Source organism: Lynx canadensis, chromosome D1 (assembly GCF_007474595.2).
Source record: "Lynx canadensis isolate LIC74 chromosome D1, mLynCan4.pri.v2, whole genome shotgun sequence".
NCBI lineage: Eukaryota > Metazoa > Chordata > Mammalia > Carnivora > Felidae > Lynx > Lynx canadensis.
In genome coordinates this window covers 18,806,860-18,831,906 of record NC_044312.2, presented here as the reverse complement: position 1 = coordinate 18,831,906, position 25,047 = coordinate 18,806,860, and the positions used below count along the sequence as shown (strand labels likewise).

The following is a 25,047-nucleotide window of genomic DNA, read 5'->3' as shown; positions in this document are numbered from 1 at the left end:
GTAATTCTATTTACTGCGAGAACAGCTGCCTTGACGTCTCCCCGCTCCTCGGCCAACACTAAGGCATCGTGTTCTTCAAGGATCCACCACGTGAGACCACCTTGGTCATAACAAGATAATCCCAGGCCTTCGTGTTCTCTCGTCTATCAAATACACATCCTTCCAAACCAGGCAAATCAAAAGGGTGTCCGGACACTGTACAGACCATCTTTATTGCGCTCAAAAGAACAACTCAAGACACGTGTAGAGAGTGGGTTCTCATATAGGTGTCTCCTTCACCCAGTTAAATTTTTATTCAGTGAAAAAAGTTGACATTGAGACAAAAAATTATCGTAAAACTGTGCAACAATATAGTAAAATCTTCAGCATAAATTGGTGATTTGGAAACGCGTCAAGGCAATCGAAATCATAAATGCCTAATGTCACCTTGGAGAGAAACAAGTATACGGTGTTTCACTTAAATGAGAGCAGAGTAGGCCTTTGTTTTGCTTCCAATGCTTTCGATTTTGCCTAAAGTTTCTAATAATTTGTAACAAGAGTCTTTAGATGAGAAATGACATGGAATATCTGAGAATAATGTTCCCTCAGCATTCATACTTATTCCATTTGCGTTATTGTACATGAAACAAATACCATTCTTGGTTACTTGGCTCTGAGGATTTAATTCCTAACACGGCTGCTCAAAATCGGTGGCAGAAACATACGCACAACCTATCCTCCCTCAACCCACGTTCAATGGTGGTTCCCATTCCGAGAACGTGTTCATTGTCCATGTACCCGACTATGCATACCTCTTGCTATCTATTCCATATCTCAGTCTTGCATAGAAAGTAGTCTATATGAACTTAATGCACTGGCTTTTATTACACAAAAATTGTACCTGAAAGGCAGCACACACTCCAGTTAAGAAAAATAACATGCTAGGAATGTCAAGATACAATCTCAACAAAGTGAAGATTCTGCACAGGGTTTGAGGGTCAATTTGGAAAATCAACATGGAGATGGTATTCGGTTGATTTATCTCCTGGACCCCTTGAGTGAGGGGTCTCCCGACTCTGCCGAAGGAAGAGAAAAATCTTCTCGGAGATTCACCATGATCCCCTTAGTAGGAAAGTGACCACCCAAACCTACCAAGATGAGGTTTCTGCCCTTAAGGAAGTACCGGGACTATCATCTTATAAGATGGAGTGACCGCCGGGTGGATGTTTGAAGGTAAGATTCTCCCAGGGGAGGTGGGTGGTTATCTACAAGAGCCTCACCACACCATCGCCCTCCCCAGTTCCCCCAGAATGGCCGCTATCTGAGAAGGGTTACGTTCCTTAACAGGCTGAAGCGTAGCTTAATCTAATAGGCCAGGATGATGGGCAGGAGAGAGCATGTAGCTCTGCGTCCCACACCTGTTCCACCCAAATATCCCTAGAGATACTAGCAGAGATGGAACCCCAGGAACCTCTGTCCCCAAAGTCCCAAGTTTCCACCAGTTTCCCGGCATCATAACCATGTACCCAGTATGCCGGGGCAGCCAGGAGTTACTGGAACTTCTCACCTGTCTGGAAATGCCTGCATAGACGTGGCTTCTCCCCAGACTCCTCTGCAGAATTCTACTCTTTGTCATGTCATCCGCATGGACCCGTGTCTCCTCAGGCTCGAGGGGCATTCGATACCCATAGGGGCAAAGTCAGCTTCCGGAGAAAACTCTGTACACAGTGCCCCTGCCTGCCAAATTTTAGCGGTCCGTTCGTGGTCCGTCGTGGTCCACGTGCATGCGGGCTGCTGACATCCTAACGTGTGCGCTGGAAGAGAAGAGAACTCTTTTCCTGTACGGTGTGAACTTTTGAGGTGGCATCTCCAACGAGGTACAAAGCCCCTTCTTCACAAACAACCAGGGGCTCCAACTGGTCACAGTGAAGACAATGATCTGGTCACGTTCAAAGGCTGCACATAGTTTGCGTTCTCATTTCCTATGGTCACTCCAACCTCTGGACTCCTGCAGACAGCGTATAGACACCACAACCCCACAAAGCTACGCGGAGGGAAGGAAGAGTGGGTGCTTCAAAAGTTCATAAAAATATACAATTTGCACATAAGCTGTATCTACCTAGCTTAGTCTTCAGAAACTTAGCTCTTCTGTGTATATAAAATACTCTAGCCCTAAAAGGCTGCTTTTTCTCAAACAGCACAGTGGCGTTTTCCGAGGAGAGGGGTGATGGCCAGTCTATACAGTACTGTGCACTAAGCACTGGGAGGCGCTGGAGACGAGAAGTGGAAGCTCAGGTATCTATCTCAAGTTGCCAACTGGAGACACAGGCCCTGTAAACAAAGGCCTGCCTACAGAATAACCGAAAATAAAGTCTCAGAGCCTTTTATATCAGCTTTCACAAATGCCACCAAAAAGTTGGCCGAAAAAGAGAAGAAGAAAACATACTTTCTAGGAGTTCAATTAAATGACTTGCCTCCCACCAGACTGTTTATCTTTTAGCTACTAAAAGAGCTTCACTTAAAGGGGTGGGGGTGAGGGGTAGGCCTTGGAGTTCCGAACAAAACCCCAAGACAACACGAGATAAAACCAAAGAACTTCCATTCTTTGAAAAAGTAACAAAGGAGAGAGAAAGAAGGGAGAAAATGTGGAAGGAGGCTCGTCATGACCACCACGTGTTAAAATAAAAGGGAGCCTTACCCACGCAACATGCTACATGTCTATAGTTTAAGACACTCCTCCCTGAAAATATATACATGTATAAATTAAAACTTTTAGAACGAAAAAAATGGAACTGGCTCTTTGTTTTCCAGACGACCACTAGCTAGAGCGAAACTATATTATCACCCAAGAACGATACTTTTGGTTAAAAGAAAGCAAATACTTGTGAGAAGGTGATGTAAAGCATCCCAGAGGAGATGGGGTTTTTACAAAGCTCGCACGTAAAGGACACACATTCAGAAACATGACTTTGGACTATCCCCAGAGCTCACTGCTTCTCGGCTGAGAGGTTCTGCAGTGAGGTCCGTACGGTAGGAGTCACAACAACGCCGGACATTGGTGCCTACGACGCTAGGTCTAAAGGGCGGCCATCAGTCCACAATGGATTCCACGTACCTATCAAGTGGCCATGAACTGAATACTAGGGTGGCATTTAAAGGCAGAAGAAGAAAAAAAAAAAAAAAAGCTCAGCTTGTTCTACAGAGAGAATAAACTCTGGTCTTGTTCCAGCTGCAAACTGGATAGAACGGTCTCGGATTTGTCGATCTCCTGTATCTCTGTTAAGAGCGAACAGGACTCTTTAAACTGGGCAGGGGTATGGGGGAAGCAGGTGGAAGGAAACAAAAAAAAAAGAGAGAGAGAGAGAGAGAGAGAAGGCACTGACCCAATTCAAAATGACTGCATATATCAGTGCAGATTTTTAAAGACAGTAAGTGGCCACCTCAACACAAATACAAAATTTTACATTCGAGATTCTTCAGTGGTGAGTAAAAACAAAAAAGCCAAAAAGGACAAAGCAGGTACTATGTCTGCCAGTGTATCTATCATGGCACAGACCTAGGATTCTCCCACAACCCGGGTGATTTTTTTTTTTTTTTTTTTTTTTTCAAGGGCCATGACACCGGGGTGTAATAAAGCAGGGCTATCGTTTTTGTAGTTGTGAAAGGCGCATATAGTAAGACTCCCTCAGCGTCAGAGAAGAAATTGCTGTCTGTTTGACTGAAACGGAGCAATGGCTCAATGCGCTCTCCTGCCAAATACCATCAGGTGACACACGAGTGACTAAAAATGGATTGCTTCCGGAGTGGCGACAAAACTACTGCGGCTCCCCACCCCTCGACCCTACAAGGCGAGGGGTTCCTAACGGGCAGTGTTGGTGTCAGATGACCGCTAAAGCCTTGCCTTATACAGAGTCCCAATAAATTAACAAAGTAACAGGAAAGAACCTTCCCCTATCACACACACACTTTCATGTAAACTGAATCTGAACGAAATTTAAAGTTTGAGCACACCTTCAAGGAGGAGGGGGGGGTCCCACCCGTCACCCTCTCTTGAAGTTTTTCTATTAAATACATTTCTGTGTCTTAGAAAAATAAAAAGAATGGCCAGTTTATTGAATCAAAATGATCTCACAGACTTAAAAGCATGCCCAGCAAGCACAGCCCTGTAAGACTACATTAATATGAAATTAAAGCAATTTGGTTACTAAAATCAACCTGGTTGGAAGTTCACAGTTGATGACTACAAAGTGTACTCATTCCTTTCTTTCCTTTTTTTTTTTTGTTTTTTGTTTTTGTCTTTTGTTTTTGGCCCATATAAAAATAACATATTGCAACTCAAAGTGCATCTTTTTAAAATAAACCATCAACTATCTTTATCAAATAAAATATTTACACCATTTGGTTTCTAGTGAGGAAAAGCTCTTTCAGGCTATCACCATGGGGACGTCGTCTGAAAATCCAGTTATCATAGGAGCATCTTCGTCATCTTCCCCTAAAGGCAAAACAGTCGGTCCTTGGTAAGTTCCAGAGCACTTGCACCCAACCCCGACACCCACCCCTCCGCCCCAGCCGCCCCCAACACCGTCGCGAGCCCCAGCCTGGAAGATCGGTACCACGGCCCTCTAGGCACAGGGGTCTAAGCCGAAACCGAGCTCAGCTGACCCTTGACGCTCTTGGGTCACCTTCTCCCCGTCCATGGGTGACCAAGCTTATTTTAGTGGTAGCTTGAACTTAACCAAAGAAAGAAAGGAAATCATTTAGGAAGGAGAACCTTATGACCTATCCAAAAGTCCAACGGGTGACTTAGGTTCCCTAATTGGAGTTATCCACACCCTACAATAACACTGTGAGCTTCTTTATCTGTTTTCTCCTCTGAACCCACACTGCTCTGAGGCAAAGGACCTCAGAGGGGTTGAAGCTATCTGAGGGCAGCTTCCCAGACTAAAGGATGTCCCCTCGTGGCCCCCGGTACAATCCTGTACAACCAAGTCACGATCAACCTTCAGTGATCACCGTGTGGTACCATTAACTTCTTTTGCCCCCAGTAACGGAAGCAAAGAACCCACCCCATTCACGCAAAGCAGACCAAATACTTGTACTGAGCAAGACAGGAAACTGAGAAGAGGAGGGAGCAAAGCTAATATCAAATGATCAGTGATCGGGGAATATACAAATACCTTTATAAACAAAAAAATATTATAGCTGGTTTACAGGGAAAAAAGTAGGTATGTAAAGTCACAGTCCACATGTCTGCGCTCGGGGACGACCCCAAAACATGCCTAACTTATTATATCAAGCGGTCCACTAGCTCTACAGCATTTTGTAATTATAATGAGCACGTAGACGTTTTAAAAGAGGTATTTCTTTCTTTCTTCCATACCACGTTATGGGTACGTAAAAAGCAGAATGACTGGGGAGGTGCCCCTAGTGATCGGAAAGGGGCACAGCCAGATGGAAAAGGCTTCTCTGGACGGAAGTCAGTTGGGAAGGCGTGACGCCTGATCTTGACCGGGCTCTTCAAGGATGCCAGACCTCCGGGTCCGGGAAGGATGGAGAGGGGTTGGGAATTCCTGAAAACTTGCTGACACCTCGGGGGTATCGAAAGCCCAGGGCCTATCGATCGACCCTTCCGTACTTCCTACTCAGGCCACCGGCTTGGAGGGGGTCCGCGCGGGGAGGAAGAGCCAGGGCACCCGCCCCACTTACCCAGGTCGTCCCCGGAGGAGAAGATGGCCGAGCCCAGCCTGGAGCTGTAGTGGCTGTTGGCGAAAGCGGTAAAGCTGCTCCGCAGCCTCCGATGCTTCGTGTACAGGACGGCAAACCCCACCGCCAGGCTCAGCAGTATCAGGAACAGGATGGGTACCACCACGGCGGCCACATCCGTAGACCTGGCCGCCCGGGCCGAGGACGCACCCGCACCTGCCAATGTTAAGACAGCCACGCATGAGCCCCCTCGGCAAAGGCAGCAGAGCCGCCTGCTGAGAAAGCGGGGAGTTTGCCGAACGGTTACCCGAACCGCCTGCCCGGTGTGACGAGTTCCTGCCCGTGACGGCCGGCTGGGTCCCCACGCCGTGCCACGAGCCGAGAGACCACGGGCCTTGTGCATGCAAATACGGTAATTACGTTAGACTCCTAATCACTGCCTTGTTGTTGATTTAGATAATCTCCTGGAAGGGAGACCTTTGTTGGGGTAGCAACACTGATTTCGTTAGCGTTCTTACTTAAGACCACTCACTGGCCTTACATAAGAGGATGTGAAATCAGACCACTAATTAACGAGGTTGCAATTACTTCCCCCTACTTGGCACCGAAGTCACTCTGAACTGCAATTACCTGAAGCTCCGTCGAGTGATACAAACGAGATCCCTTAACTGCAACACTGACTTAACAGCTCATGAAGTTTTATGAGGTTTTTTTCCTTACTTAAATAAGAGAGAGAGAACCCTTCCATATACGTTTAACATTTTAAAAATCCACTTGGCAAAGCCATTTAGGTGTCTGTAACCTAACAATGATGCCCACTTCCCACTATCTTAAACAGATTCGCACTTTATGATGATGTATAGATAGATTTGTACCAATAGGGCCCGAGGGCAAAGCCATCCCCCTGCTGGGTTAGGGCCAGTCTTAAAAATCCCTGGGGAGGGGGCGCCTGTCGGTTAAACGTCTTTGACTCAGGTCGTGATCTCACAGTTCATGGGTTCAAGCCCCGTGTCGGGCTCCGTGCTGACAGCTCGGATTCTGGAGCCTACTTTGGATTCTGTGTCTCCCTCTCTCTGCCCCTCCCCTGCTCGTGCTCTGTCTCTCTCAGATAAACAAACATAAAAAAAAAAAAATTTTTTTTTTTTTAATTCCTGGGGAAAGTCTGAGTGAGGCAGGAAAATGGAACTTGGGAGTCCGTTTTAGCTAAGGAAGCAAAGTGGACCTTCCCCGTCCTATGAAGAGTTGAGGCAGTTCCCTGGTTTGGGGCAAGGTGCTGTGGCACAGGCCTGTGCCTCAGAGGGAAGGCTCAGTAGCCACCCAGGGGTTCATCCCAACAAGGTGCTCAACCAGATGGGCCAGAGAACAGCCATTTCTTGCGAGCCTCATCTAACAACTCAAGACGCAGGTCTTTAAATTCTTTCGTTATTGACCTACGGGGAAAAGCCGTAGCAGAATCTTACTTCATACGTCCCAACGTAACCCCAGCTGTGAAGTGGTAAACTAGGGCAATGCTCTTGCCTGGAACGGTTAAGAGGAACCAGTGTGGCGGAGGAAACAAGAATGAGTGGGCCCTCACCTCCCCCACCCTGCTTCTATGGTGGAAAATGGAGGCCTCACTGAGAGATTCTTTCTGCTGGACGATTTTGGTTTTATAAAGGCAACAGTTGTTTTCCCCCCAGAGTCTATTTCACAGTTGCTAATTGGTTTTGCTTAAAAAGGAGGCTCTATTTAGGAACTGCTAGGTTAACAAGACTTCTGTTGTGTGTTTTCTGTAAGACCTTCTCAGAACCTCTAATACGCTATGATTCTCCAAAGGGGACACGGTCTGCAAGGTCGTCCTCCCTCAGGGAGGTGCCTGGGAAACATGACATGACAGAACACACAACAACTCTAACGCAAGATTTTGGCTTAAGCATCGGCGAGCTCCTGGCTGGGAGTAAATGGAACTGAAAAGACCAGTGGCAAAACGTTGGCTGAAATGCTGACCAAGCTACTACGATACAAGCAGCATTTCTGTGCAAATGAAAGGTTCCTCTCCCCTGCCCCACCCCTGCCCTCGGCATGACCCAACACTGGTATCTGTGAGTGTTTGTAAGACAAGATGCCAGGCCAAATTCAGGTTCTGATCTGGACTGGCGGCTAAGACGAAGGGGGAGGCTATACAATCGGTTACTCTATGGGAAGGAGATTATCTACTGACTTGGAAGAATCCCAGGGAATATTAGCATACTAGAGGCTCTGAGAAGTCCTGCAAACAACAAGCAGTAGCACTCACACTAACCTAGTGTTTCCCAAGCAGAATCTCCTTTTTTTAACAAAACCTACTGCTAACCTATGCCCTTTTCTAGGCTCTACATTCAGAATTTGGTCACACGGTAACTCCAGCTCCTCACCCCATGCCTGGCTCGGGAAATATTTGTTAAATAAATCAGTGCCTGATTACACGGTTGCACAAATGACTTTTTTGAACTGAAAGAATATTTAAAAAAATTTTTTTAACGTTTATTTTTGAGACAGAGAGAGACAGAGCATGAACGGGAGGGGCAGAGAGAGACGGAGACACAGAATCTGAAACGGGCTCCAGGCTCTGAGCTGTCAGCACAGAGCCCGACGCGGGGCTCGAACTCACGGACCGTGAGATCATGACCTGAGCCAAAGTCGGACGCTTAACCAACTGAGCCACCCAGGCGCCCCTAAAAGAATATTTTAAATGTGCGTAAGAAAGACACATATTCATCAGACCACGCCACATCCTTCATCTATTTCCCCAGAAGTGAAGATGGAAAGTGGCCACACGAGCGACTCACCAGACCCCAGTTCGTCATACAGCAGGACAGCAGGCTCCCCACAGATCTGGCTGCCAAAAAGGCATCTTGCTTGCACAGTGAAAGTGTAATTATGACCCAATTTCAGGTTGGAAATTTTAAAGAAAGTGTCAGTAGTATTCCCAAGGTAAGCTGAGATATTCATGGCTCCATCCAACATGTGTATCTCATAGCCCTGAAAACAAAGACACGAGAGATTGTGCAGGAAGTTAAGTAAGGAATCTGACAGCTTCTATTACTGGTTCCAACTTTATGTGAGCTCCTTATTGCAGGCTTTTATAGATGCGAAAGCACTTTGGGTCTCTTACTAGATCTTTTTACATTACCACTGAGATATTGGATTCAGAAAATGGCAATTTTCCCATCCCAAATAACTACCACGCCCACTTGTGAGCTGCAAAGTGGAAAAGTATAGCCCTAATAAAAGCCATTTTAATAAATATTTTGGTACACATTCAAAGTTCTGGTCAAGAGTCCACTCATCTCAAGCAATATGAAATGCAACAAAGAATCCGGACAATTCAGCAACAGTTTGCTGTAACGTAATGGGATTTGACTCATGATAAATCCGGGTCGTGGTGGGACTCCAGCAGCGGGGCTGGAAAAGTCAGGACATTTCTAGGGAGAACAGTGTGTGGGAACTTCCTTGTCAGCCCACAGCTCACTCCCCAGCTCCTCACTTTCTAGCTCTTCCAGGCTGATGGTGGCCCCAGAACAACTTGGCCTTGACTAGAAAGCACTTTAACATTAGGGTGGGGGCAGAACGGACTCCTGGACTTCTCTGATAATCTCCCAATATTCCAGTGTCAAACCTACCAACTCCCACCCCACCAGCACCAAAAAAAACACCTCCTCTCTTAGCTCTATCCACATACTGGGCCCCACTGCATACTCACGGACTCTTGGTCCCCATTCCATTGACCTGTCTATTCTCTGAACTCTAAGCCAGGGGGAGAGAAGAAGGATGCGCTATCTGCTTATGCCAGAACGCTCCACTGGGAGTCAAATACTGACCTGTCACCTCCACCTAAAAGCTGGGCCATGAGGCGGACCACTGGCTGCCAAACTGGGCCTCCCAATACCCCCTACCTGGAATCCTGTCCCTCCATTCTTCTTTAGAAACTAGCATTGATCGCTTCTATCTAGCACGTATTTGCTGTAGAGAGTGTGCAACATACATAAAGGCGTAAAGAAAAACATTCAAATGATACAAACATCGGTCATTCACTTAATTAACTATGAAACATCCTCTTCTCTGAGACACTAAAGTTATTTCCTCTTTCTTGCTATCAGAAATAAAACAAGGCCCTCAACAGAGCCTTGTACATAAATTCTTTATGCACATCGTTTCCTGAGAATAAAATCCTGAAAGAATTGCCGGGCCAAAGGATGCGAACGCTTTTTATTTCTGACATGTATCACCAGAGCGCCTTACAGAAAGGCTGAACCAATTTGTATTCCCAGCATGCTAATCTCCCCAACTACGGCTCGTTCTGGTAATACTCTTCCCCCCCTGCCAAACTTAGCTGATTTAGTGTTGAAAGGGTCCTATCTTTGTTGTTCAGATCACCAGTGAGATTGATCCTTTTTTCTTTTGCCCACTGCTGCTGGAGTTTTTACTGTGTTACCGGTACCTTTTCCAGAATCAGAATATTAGTCTTCTGAACTGCTTTGAAAGCTTTCTTTATATTTGAGTTTATTAACCATGTATAGGTCCCGGCGGGGAGAGTTGTGAGGATTTTCAAATTTTACTCTAGCTTTGGTTCTGGCATTACAGGGTGACCATTTACAACCCCAGCGCCCTTTACCGACGCTGTGCCGCGAAAGAGCCACAGTGGATTTGTCGTGTCTCTGTTCAGCTCGTGCTTTGCTGACAACGGGGACAAGCCAGGTCCGCTCAAGAACCTGTCCACCCTTGGGTGACAGATCGGCAGATCTACTCGCCCTCCTCCTCCCTCCCATCTCCTGTTGCGAATACAGTCATGGGTCTGCCAGTGACAAAACAAAACAAAACAAAACAAAACAAAACAAAACAAAACAAGTCTTTTCTGTATGTTGACGGACTATCTGCAGGTACTTCTTGCTCCCTCGGACATCACCGGAAAGAAACCGCGATGCCACGGCACGGATGTAGCTCAGTCCCCGGCACTGAAGCCACGGCCCTGCTCTGGGACTGTCAGAAGGCACAGGGAGGGCTTGGCCCATTCCCCTGTCTTGTGGGGGGAAAACAAGTTCAGGAATGAAAGGTGCTTAGTGCAGGGCTCTCTTGAACGGGCAGGATAAACCTCTGAGTAATTAGCGAGCCCACGGAAAATGGCCCTTTTGTTCTCAAGTTCGCTCCCGTGCCCTTTTCCTTCTCTCTCCCCCTATTGACGTGCCAGCGGGCTGGTAACGAGCCCATCTCTAAAGCTGCATTTCATTTAGACCCCCGAAGTCATTGTGGAGGAGGGAGGAACTCACCCTGCTTTCATTGAAATGCTTTTCCTTCAAAGCTAGACTCTTCCAAAACAGAAGGACGTGGTCGTTTTCTGTTATGATTTTTAAGGCATCAGGTGCGGACAATGAAACTGAAAATTAAAGATTCAGCAGGATGCGGTTAGTGGCTATGTATTGGAATCGCTGTTCTCTCTGGTCAGAGGGAGATTAAATAACGCCAACTTGAAAGGCTAGGTCAAGGAAGAAACGGAACCCATGTGTTGCTTAGCACTGAGCCTCACACAAGGTAGACGCTCCCTAAGTGGCATCTCTCTTGTTGCCGTTATAACACCTTTGGCCAAATCTGGATAGCACCCACTCTAGTGGCCCTCAGAGCCACAGATGGCCGAAAACAAATTGGGTCGGGGAGAAAGGGAGGGGGTGGGATGGACCACGGTTCCAGAGCCTTCCTGGACTTCTGCTCTGGTTGCAGTCTGCTTTCCTGTCTCCCTGGTCCCGCCCCAAGACCTGAGGAGCCTGACTGCTCAGTGAGGGGCCAGGGGCTGTACCCGACAAGAGAGCCCCGGAGTGACACTGGAGTCAGGCCCCGACCCGCTGCTCACACCGCCAGCCTAGTGGGGCCTCTGTCGCGGACGTTCTGACACTGTCTGCTGCTAGCCAGGTACCTGAGCTCGTGACCTGCTCTCTGAACTAGAGTCTGACGGCTGAGCCAGCTCTGGACTGGCAGCAAGCCCCCTTTAATACGCTGCCCAATTCGTAGTCTCCCTCCTTGGCCGCAAGAAACCACTGTGATTTCAGCCTAGGTTCCCATCCTCGGCTTTCGCGGCAAAGGCTGTTTCACTTCCTACCTCTTTGGGGCATTCCTGCCCTCGGCCCCTAAAAATGTTGAAACCAGCTAGGCAGAAGGAGAGCGAAAGCGATGCAGGATACGGAGAATGACAGCCGCCCCCCCAGGCCACCACCCTGTAGCCCAGGCCCTGGAACCCTGCCCTGCCCGCCAGGTGTGGATACCGACACTTCCCGTGCAGATCCTGACAGATGTTGTGTTTCTACGGGCTTCCTAGCAGCCCTGTGGGTACCTTGCTGTGCGAGAGGGCTCCTCATCTCTCTCCTGTTTACCTGTGGTGATTTTTATACTGGAATCTTTGCTCATGTTCCCCAGTTGGACAATGACGTGGTATTTTCCTCCAGGTTCCAACTTGTTAAGGGTGTATTCCACAGTACTGTTGCGGGATCTTATTTTGTAGCTTCTATCACTCTTCCTTATCAGATCTTTAACCGCAATTGCATACAACTAGAACAGGAAAGAGAGACCTTAAGGGTAATCAGAAACTTGGCATTTTTTAACTCTTTGCAATTCGATGGTGGATGACAGAACATAAGCGCATCAGTGGCTGCGACCCAGAGCAACGATGTTTTGAGCCCCACAGTCTGACTCTGCTCTTTGGAAAGCCTTTGGGGGTGGCCAGGTCCAAATCTGGAACAAGTATTTGTTCCCAGAACTGTGCACAGAATTATCAATTCAACCCAAAAAACAAGCCTAGGGAAAGTTACATTTATTGTGGCATCAGCAAATAGGTTGGAACAGGCAAGAAAAATCCAAATTGAGTGTTCAGAGCATCTCCTCAGCTGTGATAGTTTCGGGATGTTGTCAGAGGAGATAAAAGGACAAAACGCTCTGCTTATTCTCTCCCCCAGATTGCTTCTTACATACATGGAGGCAAGAGGAAAAGACAGGGCCATGTGGTAAGTGCAGGAGATTCCATCACCAGGAAGAAGCTGAGAGTCAAGGAAAGCCTTAGCAACGGAGCGTCTAAAACCATCCACCCCAGGGGCGCTCAGTGGGTTAAGTGTCTGACTTCGACTCAGGTCAAGATCTCACGGTTTGTGAGTTTGAGCCCCACATCTGTGCGGACAGCTCGGAGCCTGAAGCGTGCTTCGGATTCTGTGTCTCCCTCTCTGTCCCTCCCCCACTTATGCGCCCCCTCTCTCTCTCTCTCTCTCAAAAGTAAATAAGGGGTGTCTGAGTGGCTCGGTCGGTTGAGCGTCCGTACGACTTTGGCTCAGATCATGATCTCATGGTCCGTGAGTTCGAGCCCCACATCGGCTCTGTGCTGACAAGTCACGGCTGGAGGCTGCTTTGGATTCTGTGTCTCCCCGTCTCTCTGCCCCTCCCCACTTGCGCTCTGTCTTTCTCTCTCTCTCTCAACAATAAACAAACATTAAAAAAAATTTTTTTAAATAAATAAAACATTTTTTAAAAATTAAAAAAAATAAATAAATAAAACCACCCACCCCTGGGATGACAGAGAGGGCAGCCTGGAGCAAAGGAAAACAGAAGCTGTTTTTCAGAATTAATGCCTCTTCTTTTAGACCAGGGGCCAGCAAACTTTTTTGTAAAGGTTCAGATACAAAATACCTTCAGGCTTTGAAGGCCAAATGGATCTCTACCAGAACTATTCAACTCTGCCACGTGTCACATGAAAGCAGCCACAGGGAAGATATACACGAATGGTAAGAGTTTGGTTCTAATAAACTGTATTTACAAAAGCAGGCAGCGACCTGGATTCGGCCTGCAGGGATTTGTCTGCCAACCCTGCTTCAGAGGATCAGGGGAGGGAAGGGGAGAAGTCAGAGAAGAAAGAGGGACCAACCAATATGGCAGCTGGAAATCACGGAGAGGCAACGATTAAGAGGCACCTACAAGGACCCCATCTTTGGCCGGACAGAAACGGGGGGAGAGACCTCCTGCTGAGCTCCCGCCACCAGGGCTGACTTTCCTGGTCCCATCACAGGACCCCCTCTCCGCTCCCAAACCATGCCAAGAGCACGCATGGCCGGCCGAATGCCCGGCCCGCTCACCAGGTCCTGGTCAGGAGAATCATACGGGGATTCCCACTTGATGACAGCCGAGGTTTTGCCGGTGCGAACCACATGCAGGTGACGAGGTGGGAGCCTGTTGTCCGGGATCATCCTTACCACAACGTAGTCGGAGGACGGCCCTAGGTAGGGCACCACCACCCGGACCTGAAACAAACACCCATGGACGCACGCAGTCTGTGCTAAGACTTTTTTTTCCCCTCCCCCCACAAAACAGTGACACACGTACCCAATTATGATTCAATCATGGCAAAAGAAGACACAGAATGTAAAAGAACTCCCCACCCATCCCAGATCTCTAATCCATTTTCCCAGAAGTATCGCTGGAAATGGTCTTAGGTGCTTCCTTCCCGGTGTCCCGTGCACACGTTAAGCGCAGATCTACACACGCGTGCCTCCTACACATGCGTGTCTACGTGTGGGTGCGTCCAGGTAGCCTCTTCTTCTTAATTTTTTTATACAAATGACAAAATGTTACACGGCTCGTTAGGCTCTTCGCTTCTTGCCATTAATAACAGAGCCCAGAGATGTCTCCCCCTCGGTTCGGGGCTCTCTGTCTTTTGAAGGGTTGCCCTGTAGTTCATTGCAAGGATCAGCCACGCTCTTCTTAACCAGCCTTGGCAGCCACGTGTTTCAAACCTTCTGCTGTCACCAGCAAGAGCGCACCAGACACCTTTCTCCAGAGATCTTGGCACACATGACACAAGTATGTGGGCTAAGTTCCTAGAAGTGGAGTCGGACAAAGTGGTGTGTGTTTCTGTTCCTGCTGCGACCCATTTGCCGAGTTCGCAATCCCCCGCCAGCGAGCTGCGGTGGGTTAAGGGGTCATTCGTTCTGTTTTTCAAGCAGGAACTTGATGCTGCCACAGAAGAGGAACTACCCTCTCCTCACACACTCAGATCCTGGAGTCCCGCGTCCAGCTCCCCCGGTCTCGGTCTGAGCGAGGCGCCCAGGATCTAAGCCATCCTTAAAGAACAGAAAGTCCTCTGGACCCCCTGGTACGGGAACCTTACCAGAAACAAATACTGCTCATCCCTCCTGACAATGACTGTTTTGTTGTGGAGTGAAGTAGTCAAGCTCTTCGGACTGCGATACAGGTCAAGGAAGGATGTAGCGTAGAAAATGCCATAAACCTGGTCAAGAGGATGGAAGAGGACGTCAGCTCGGTGGCCAGTGACTTCATTCTCTTGAAGTCCCTAGTTTATGCCCTGCTGCAGGGGAGCTTAGGAGAGAAAAGTCTTCATGTAGCATGTATTTCATCGGCATTTACAGAGAAGGCGCACTGGGGCTGGCAGCGAACCCACGGCCACCAAGACGAACACGGCGGGTGCTCTCTGTCCTCCAAGAGCTCATTTTTTTTTGAGGAAGGAGGAGCAGAGAAGAAAAACAGACACGATTATAAATGACAAGCTGCCAGTACAGAACAGGGGATGCTACAGGGAGCGACTGCGCGAGGAGCCGCGGAGAAGGGGGCGGTGGGTCCCAGAGAGCAGGGGGCATGCTACCTGAAAAGCAGGGATGGAAGAGGGGAGCTGAGCGGAAGTGCTGATTGGGGAGGAAGCGAGTGCATTTGTAGGGGAGGTGAGGAGGGAAGGCAGCAGGGCGGACATGGGGCGCTGCCCAGAACACACCCATTCTTCGTCTCCCCCTTAGCAGAATCCTGGTTCTTAGTGAGAATTGCCACTGGAAGAAAATCTGCACTTCCCACCTCCCCGGAAGCTGGGAGGCCAGGTGACAAAGTTCTGGCCAATGAACTTTAAGCAGAGCTGTCACGTGGGGCCTGAGTGACGGGCTCATTAACATAGGGGGAGGAGCCCTTCTTTCAGCTCTCCTCCCGCCTGGAACACAGATGATGGTGTGGCTCCAGCCCTCCAGGACCTTGAGGTGACCTTGAAGATGGATGCCACGGGCAGCCTGGGTCCCGGATCAAACCGTGCTGCTGCTGTACAAACCCAGGCCCGCCGAAGGACTCCACCTTCCCTGTAAAAGCCACTGTCACTTTCAGCCCTGTGATATGCAGCCACTCTGAACCCCGGCTGAGGTGGGTGGAAAACTGGGAGTTTAAAGCAGGGACGGGGGATTTGATGGGCTTGGGGTAGGGGATGGCCTCTGGGGGGGGTTATAACGGGGAAGGGGCAGTAAAGTGCCGAGGAAGCTTTCTTTGTCAGGCAGCATGAAAGCACGCATGGGCAGGTAAGACGGGGGCTTGAAGAGAGCTGTACAAGTCTGGAGAGGAGGTGGGGCCGGAGGGCACGGCCCAGGGACGCGCGCGGGGACTTCCGAGGCCCAGAGAGCTGTGCATTTTCTCGAAGCTGCTCAGCAGCCAGGGCCAGAGAGGGGAAAGCATACAGGGAAGGGGAAGGGAAGCCCCGAGGGGGTGATACGCTGGCAGGAGGTGAGGAAAGAAAGAATTGGGGGACTCCAAGGAGTCAGAAGCAAAGCAAATGGAGCAGGAACAGGAAAAGGAAGGTGCTCAAAGCACAAGACGGGAATGGGGGTGGGGACCTCCAGCCTCAGAAGCAGGCCTGGTTTCCACAGGCCAGGCCCACGGCTGCTGGGGGTGGGGCGGCGTGGGGCGGCTCCGGCCAGGGGCCAAGAGAGGGCTCCAAGAGCCAAGGAGGCCAGGGTGCAAGAAGGGCCCCAGAGGTGGACAGCAGCTGTGCAGTTCCCACGGTGGAGAGGGCAACCGTGGGTGACGACCTCGCGTCCTCAGTGGACTGAAGTCGGGAAGAAGCGGAGAGCTCGCGACAGGTGGTTTCACTGGCCTTCTTGCCCTAGGAAAGCTACGCGGAGCAAGGACGAGGCAGAGCAAGGCTACTTCTCGGAGTCCACGTGTAATCAGAGACCCTGAGGTCAAGTAACGACTCAAGGTGCCACACACTAGGCCCCACGCTGCGAACACGCCTGGGTGCGGCAAGGCGGCCGTGGCCTCGGCTGGGTACGCAAGCGAGAAAGGCCCTTTGTGCAGAGAGGCTACTTTGAGGGAAAGGGGGGGTCCCGGGCGTGGCTCTGGGCGTCTCATCTCTGCCCCCGCCTCCGAATCGGGCTCTGGAGCCACAAAAGAGCAGAAGCTGTCACACGAGCCAGACCTGAGCTTGCTTTACAGCTTCAGTTCTGGCGAGCCTCCTCACCCCTCTGGGCCTCAGTTTCCTCACTGGTAAACTGAGAACACGGACCCCAGGGAGCTGATGAAAGGATCGAGTGGGAGAAGTAAAAAGGGTTCTCGGGGTGTCTTACTTCCCCTTTCTTCAAGGCCGACCTTACAATTACGTGCAAACCTTGGTTCATTCCCCATTGCTCAGTCCCGCTCCAGATGCACACCGGAGATGCCCTCAGAAGACAAGACACAGGCTTCCATGCTCACCAGTCACGGTGAGGACTAAGTCTCGCCTACAGATTTAGTTCTGTGGGCTTCTCCCTTTAGCAAACTCAGAAACCCTTCAAGGAGCTTACAGACTAGTTAGGGAGATAAATAATGCACGGAAAATGTCAACGAGGATAAAGCGGTATCTAATGAGACAGGTCTCTGAATGGCACCGACTATACATTTCTCAGGAGTTCATACGGGAAAAGCATCAAGTAGAAGACAGTGGGATCGGACTGCAGACCAGAAGGACAGAAGGACTCCAGGAGGAGAAAGAGCATAAGCCAAGGTACAGACGCAGGAGGGGGTGAAAATGTGCCAAGAACCTTGGGAAGACCCACCTAAGAGCAAAGGGGAGGTATGGGGAATGAAAGCCACATTCTAAAAGGAAGCACAAATCTGATCATAGTGAGTCAAAATGCATACATAATGACAAAAAAAAAATGACCTATGTAACGTGCAGCAGGGACATTGGGATGAACGGGGAGGGGGGAGGCACATGTGGGAGGAGCAGCCGGGGGGGCTGGGGTGCGGGGGGGGGGGGTAACATACGTGGGGAGGAGTTAGAGGGTCTTATTAGTGCTGTTAATGTGTCACCACGCCCACGAGCCAAGGTGGGTCCCCCATGACAGGAACATGACCCCCTCTTGAAACTCACAGTCTATTCAACAGCAAAGAGCATGCGCATTTTCTCTCGGATGCCAGGCCAAGGTGTGGAAAGGGATGCTGGGGCTGGGATGGCAGGTGCCTCTAGAAGGTAATCCAGAACTGACCAAGAGAGCGGTCTGTGTCTGGGTGAGAAACGAGGAAGTGGTAACAGAGGAGAAAGCCCTCCGGCTGCTGCCTAGCCTCCCATCAGGGCAGGGTCCATACTGACTCTGCAAAGGTCACCCTGGCTGACTTACCACATTCCTGGGGCCAGTCCAGGTGCATTCCACTGCAGTCTGATTGATGGCCTTGGCTTTGAGGCTAGGAGCAGGTGGGCGGACTCCTTTGGTCATGACATGCTCGAACGCCAGAGGGCTATCCCCTAAATCAGTCTTGGCCCAGGCAGAAATCTCATAAGATGTATGAGCGGTCAGATTGGTAACTGAAAACAGGGACAAGGAGACGTCAGGAGGGAGCTGGAGGTATCAGTCAAGAATCTGTGTCTTGACAAACCAAGAAAGAGACGCTTGACTACAGAGAACATACTGACATCACCAGAGGGGAGGTAGGGGGGTGCTGGGTGAAACAGGTGACGGGCATTAAGAGCACACTTATTGTCGTAAGCACTGCGTAACGCACAGAAGTGCTGAATCACCATATTGTACGCCTGAAACTAATATAACACTGGATGTTAATGATACTGGAATTAAACTTAAAAATTTCATCAAAAAAAAAAAAGAATTTGTTACTTGGTATACAACAACCTATTTTTTAAGCGTTTTTAAAAAAAATCTCTACCCAGTGTGGGGCTCAAACTCATGACCCTGAGATCAAGAGTCATAGGCTGTTCCGAATGAGCCAGCCAGGTGCCCCGATACCCTATTTTTTTAAGGTAATCTCTAGGTTTAAGTGAGCCCCACATGCTGTAGGATTTTCATCGTTTTGCAAGTTCATCCCAGCGTTAGTTACTGATAACTCCTACAAATAACACACTTGCACGGGTGCTAGGTAGTTTCTTTAAAGTTGACCATCTGAGGGGCGCCTGGGTGGCTCAGTCGGTTGAGTGTCTGACTTCTGCCCAGGTCATGATCTCGTGGTTGGTGGGTTTGGGCCCCACATTGGGCCCTGTGCTGACAGCGTGGAGCCTGGAGCCTGCTTCAGATTCTGTCTCCCTCTCTCTCCGCCCCTCCCCTGCTCATGCGTTGTGTCTCTCTCAAAAATATCTCCCTCTCTCTCTGCCCCTCCCCTGCTCATGCGCTATCTCTCAAAAATAGACATTTAAAGAAATTTTTTAAAAAAGTTGTTTCCAAGAATATTTAATGAGACTAGAAAATTCCTACAACTTTACGTTAAGTGGAAAGGGCAGGATATAAAACTACAGTTGCCCCTTGAACAACACAGGTTTGATCCTGCATGAGCCCACCTGTACATGAGTTTTTTATTTTTTTATTTTTTTTAAGTATTTTTATTTATTTTTGAGAGAGACAGAGACAGAGACAGAGCACGAGTGGGGGGAGGGACCAAGAGAGAGGGAGACTGAGCCACCCAGGTGCCCCTGTACATGGGTTTTTTATAATCTGGTACTATAAATGTATGTTGGCTCTTCCCTATGATTTTCTTAAGAACACTTTTTTTCGGGGCGCCTGGGTGGCTCAGTCGGTTAAGCGTCCGACTTCAGCTCGGGTCACGATCTCGCGGTCCGTGAGTTCGAGCCCCGCGTCGGGCTCTGTGCTGACAGCTCAGAGCCTGGAGCCTGCTTCGGATTCTGTGTCTCCCTCTCTCTGCCCCTCCCCCGTTCATGCTCTGTCTCTCTCTGTCCCAAAAATAAATAAAAACGTTAAAAAATAAACAAATTAAAAAAAATAAAATTTAAAAAAAAGAACACTTTTTTTTCTAGCTTACTTTATTGTAAGAACACAGTATATAACAGATACGACATACAAAATGTGTGTTAATTCACTGTTCATGTTACTGGCAAGACAGTTATGGTCGACAGCAGGCTGTTAGTAGTTAAGTCTTAGGGGAGTCAAAAGTTATATGCAGATTTTCAACGGGGTCAGTGCCCTCTAACCCCCCACTGTTCAGGGTCAATTGTATTCAAATGAAGTCCATTTCCTTGTTTGTAAGACAGAAAAGAACAACTACACTTACAGCAGCTACTATTCCAAGGATTCAAAAATAAAATGCTTAAAAAAAAAAAAAAAAAAAGCATTCGGCAGGGTGCCTCGCATCTAGCTAGCCCTAATATATTTCAGACAAGACGGTTACTGCTTCTGATTCTGCCAATTTCTATCGGTGCGACACTGAGACAATGAGATCATAGCCTCAGAAATCAGAAAGTTGCAGGTTCTAAAGCTGCCACCTTCCGAGGGAACTACTTTATCTCTGAACCTTGGGTTCTCACCCATGAAATGAGCATACCCCATAGATTTATTACTGGAGTTGTATAAAATGCCTAGGTTACAAAGAACGCCTAGGTAAATGCCTGCGCACGGTAGGTGCACACATATAAGAGGGACTGGGGTACCTCCTTCCCTCCTCCCTTAGCTCAGGTCACTTGTCCATCCATTCAACAAACGTGCCCTGAATACCAACGATGCACCACGCCCTGTGGACCTCGCATTAGCAAAGCAGGAGCGAACCACGCCAGAGAAGAGGTGCAGGTAACTCACTCTCAGAACTTTCTTTTGGAGCTAAAAAATCATCGGTAGAGGGTTAATCTAGCTTCTTTCCAGTTTTTCCTCTTTGAAGCCTCCAACTTCCATTAAAAGCCAACAGAAGAGCCACCAAGCTAGAGAAGGAGGCTGACGAGCCAAGTGGACCACCCCCCCCCCCCCAAAAAACAGGGGTCATTTACAGTCTCTTCGCTCTGCCCACCCAGAACAGCAGGCAGGGGAGAGCCTCCCTTTCCAGGCGGCCCCCACACAAACTCTGCCACCAGGAAGTATCCATCTCCTTTCTCCTCCCTGCCAACTAGCTCCAAGGTGTTACCTTTGTGCGACAAGATGTTCCCCCGGAAGTTCAAAGTTATCTTCTCTTGTTTGTGGGTGTCAAATGCCCAGAAGAGGTTCACCACATAGCCATTCACCTGCCGAGAATGAAGAAACAGGTTACAGGAACAGTACACAGTCAAGGGAGCACAGCAAACGCAAAAGGCACCCCTTGACGATGGTTGCTTTCGGCATCTCCTTTCTTACAGCAGACAGGTTGTTTCTTTTGATCTTTAGGCTGGTTCCAAGTGCGCGATCACTGAATATTTAGTTACCTGGCACCTAGTTCTAAAACCAGGGGCGCCTGGGTGTCGCAGTCAGTTAAGCATAAGACTTCGACTCAGGTCACGATCTCATGGTTCGTGAGTTCGAGCCCCACGTCGGGCTCTGTGCTGACGGCTCGGAGCCTGGAGCTTGCATGGGATTCTGTGTCTCCCTCTCTCTCTGCTCCTGCCCTGCTCACACTCTGTGTGTGTGTGTGTGTGTCTCTCTCTCTCAAAATTAGATAAACATTAAAAAAAAAGGAGGGGGGTGGGTGCCTGGGTGGCTCGGTTGGTAGAATAGTCCGACTTTGGCTCAGGTCATGATCTCACGGTCCGTGGGTTCGAGCCCCGCGTCGGGCTCTGTGCTGACGGCTCGGAGCCTGGGGCCCGCTTCAGATTCTGTGTCTCCCTCTCTCTCTGCCCCTGCCCCCACTCATGCTCGGTCTCTCTCAAAAATGACTAAACGTTAAAAAAAAATTTAAAGGGGTGCCTGGGTGGCCCAGTCGGTTAAGCGTCTGACTTTGGCTCAGGTCGTGATCTCGCGGTCCGTGGGTTCGAGCCCCGCGTCGGGCTCTGTGCTGACGGCTCGGAGCCTGGAGCCTGCTGCAGATTCTGTGTCTTCCTCTCTCTCTGCCTCTCCCTGGCTCGGGCTCTGCCTCTCTCTCTCTCTCTCTCAAAAATGAATAAACATTTAAAAAAAATCCAAAAATAAAAAAATTTAAAAACAAACAGTAGACTATGTAGAATATAAAATATGGGCTTGATGAAATCAAAAACACTGATGCAGAATAAAAGGACAAGAGCCAGTTCACAAAGGCAGAAAGAGGAAAAACTTTAAAGATAATTACGTTATGGTAATTAAGGATAAATCTCAGCTCAGGCGATCCTTGCAGTCAAGGCCAAGAGGTCGCTACAAAAGGGGCTCCCTTTGAGCTCTTCTTGTCTAACGGGAGCAAACCTATCCGTGTATCAGGAAAGACTACCTTTTCGAAGTCCTGAGCTCATAAAGGAATTTGATCTAAAGACCTTTAAATATGGGACACCAGCCAAAAAACGCGTGCAAGACCAAAAACCGTCATACAGACAGAGTTTATATAAAGGCCATTTCTTTTTTTTTTTTTTAAATTTTTTCCAACGTTTTTTATTTATTTTGGGACAGAGAGAGACAGAGCATGAACGGGGGAGGGGCAGAGAGAGAGGGAGACACAGAATCGGAAACAGGCTCCAGGCTCCGAGCCGTTAGCCCAGAGCCTGACGCGGGGCTCGAACTCACAGACGGCGAGATCGTGACCTGGCTGAAGTCGGGCGCTTAACCGACTGCGCCACCCAGGCGCCCCTATAAAGGCCATTTCTTACACCAACGGTCTCTGAAGCCAAGGGCATGTGCCCCCAAACTGTAGTCCCGTAAACGGCACAAGGGGCTCTGAAGGCTGTTTGTCCCACCAGCGCTCCACGGACAGGGAGGGAAACGAGGCAAAACAGGCAAGAACGCTACGGAAGGTGGACCTCAGCTTGGAAAACCACAGGCAGGCAGAGAACCCCGGGTGGAGCCGGCTTTGCAGACAGGCCTCGCAGAGCGGACGGGGGCGCTGGAAGGGGAGGGGGCGCGGTGGCTACAAGGGGGCATGTTTCTAAGGCATCCGACTCTCTCTTCCCCTGTGGGAACCTCTGCATTAGTGCTTAGCACCAGGAAATCCAATAAAGCTGAAAATTACAGGGCATACATATTCTGTTAACACCAACTCTTTATTTGCATTGTAGCTGTGAACCATTTAATTATACGGTTTAAAAAAAAAAAAGGAAAAAAAGGCACCGGGCTGAGGCAGAACAATTACGTGCAAAGACTCACGTTGCTCCTCGTCGGGGGAAGGAACCGACCTGGCTGTGGTATTTTGGGTTTACTGGATCAAATCCCTCGCTTTTCTTCATCTCATTTGGCCCATGCGGCACCAGCTCCATACAAAGGAGAGCCCCACCCGCCGCTGTTTGGAAATTCCAACGTTACCTTGACGTCACTATCCATGGTCAGGGTGAAGCTTAGAGAATTCTCACTGTAGCTGTCAATGCGGATATCTGGTGGTGGGATCACTGAAAACAAAAAGGAATTCAGAAAGAGAAAGCACGTGACGAAAAGTGAGGAAGGCAGGGTCGGACAGTTTTCAACTCGACAGACAAAGCGATCTTTTTAGTTGGGGAAGAAAGGGCATTTCTTGGGCTGCTTTCACTCGTCTCTTTCACCGCTGTCGTCCTGCAGCGGAGGTTGGGTCCACAGTTGCCCGGCGAACACGTAACCCTCTCGGCTCAGCCCGCTCTCCTGGCAATCAGGTGGAGCAGAAAAGTTCCACTGTGTAAATGCCCCCACACAGCCCAGCGGCGGCCTGAAACGTGCGGGGATCACAGAAAGCGCCACCTTTATTGGCACTGAGGAGGTCTCGGCGGCCTCACGTCCTCTTCAAAAGTTGAGAGCAGGCCAGATCGTAAGGCAGAAGTCGTAAATGCACGTGTGGCAAGACGGAAACCACGTGGCCTCTGGAGTCTGGCAAACCCGAGTTCAAGTTCCCGTTTTAGACACTTAACGACTGTGTAACCGGAGGCACCTTACTTCCCTTCATACTAATGTTAACTCAACCAATGTGCCTTTTCTTTCCGTGTCCAGTAAAGTCCCACCTCGGACAGAGGAAGGAACTAGTAAGTCACTGGCATTCTCAAAAAGGCCAGAGCCCAAGCTGAGAACTGGGGGCAGGGAGGGGTGTGTGTGAAAAGAAAGTGGCAGAGGGAAAAGACCCCTCTCAGTGCAAGTGATGAGCATGGTCCTTGACGTTCAGAAGGCCTGTCCACAAGATGGCGGATGGTGCTCTGCCAGCCGTAATCCAAAGGGCTTAGTGGGATAACTATTATCAGAAGACAGTATTTAAATGACAACTTGTATACTTGACTTTTTAGCACATGTGCCTCTGATACAGGCAAGGCAAGAGACACTTGAAGGAGAGGCTAAGATTTGGTGGTAAAAGAGACGTACCAAAATCTGGAGGAGTCCCTCCAGATGATCAACCATGCAATGAGAGTCAGCATGAGGAAGAAAAAAGGATAGCAGGGCAGGAAGAAGAAAAGATAGGAGTTTCAGGCCGCCGACTCAGAGCAAAATAGTGTGGGTGCTGCTGTAAAGTCAACCTGAATTATAGTCGTGGTCACTGGGGATAGGTCACAGTCCTTTCCGAAGCCCAGTTTCTTTAAGCTACAAAATGAGCTAGGAATACTTACAGGATCAGTAAGTTTTAAGGGAGATCAATTCATGTAAAAAGGAAGCAAGGTGCTCAGTACACAAGAAGTATACAATGTACTCAATCTCATGGACTCAATGAGAAACACTGTTGTTATTAACCCACCACATCCCATGATGAACGTGGTGCTTCTGGCTGACGCCACTGCTTCTGTCCTGTGTGTTACATCACGAGGACACAGGATCACGGACCGAACGCAACACATACTTTCCGATTCAGCACACCGTGACCTCCTGCACGTGCCTGAACCAAAACCTGATATGAGCCGAGGCTCACCAACAAAATCACACAAAAGAAGTTTAAGACACTTTCCAAACCAGGTGTGATTTGCGTTGAGAGAATTCAAGGCACATGTTTTATTGCTGACCTTCCAGGGCCCCTTCTTTTCCATACGGCCAGCATGCTCTGATGGGTTTTGTAGAGGGAAATGACAACACAGCAAAAACCCTAGGGGAGTGTGAACTCAGTCCATTTTTTTCTAATTACCCAAGAGCACCCTGCTACAGAATGGCTGGCTTCACTAAGTTTGCCTTCCTCTTGCCCTGATCTCAAGGAGCCCCAATTTTAAAGGCAACCAGATAGCGACTCTCCATAAACCACAGCCTGTTTCTCACTGGCGCAGGCTCAGGTTAAAGCCCCCCAGTCGTGTCCCATAGGACGCTTCTGTCCAGAAACGAA

The 25,047-nt window shown here is 49.1% G+C and overlaps 1 protein-coding gene across 1 annotated transcript in view; it reads right to left on the bottom strand.

The window, feature by feature from the left end:
• Positions 1 to 251: 251 nt before the first annotated feature.
• SORL1 (sortilin related receptor 1) overlaps positions 252 to 25,047 on the bottom strand; it is a 172,305-nt gene continuing 147,509 nt past the window's right edge. The window contains 10 exon segments of the mRNA XM_030333675.1: positions 252 to 4,471; positions 5,686 to 5,898; positions 8,490 to 8,682; positions 10,968 to 11,074; positions 12,063 to 12,237; positions 13,806 to 13,970; positions 14,837 to 14,956; positions 18,093 to 18,277; positions 20,827 to 20,923; positions 23,094 to 23,176. Coding sequence (XP_030189535.1) covers positions 4,404 to 4,471; positions 5,686 to 5,898; positions 8,490 to 8,682; positions 10,968 to 11,074; positions 12,063 to 12,237; positions 13,806 to 13,970; positions 14,837 to 14,956; positions 18,093 to 18,277; positions 20,827 to 20,923; positions 23,094 to 23,176 — 1,406 coding nt within the window. The 3' untranslated portion in view covers positions 252 to 4,403.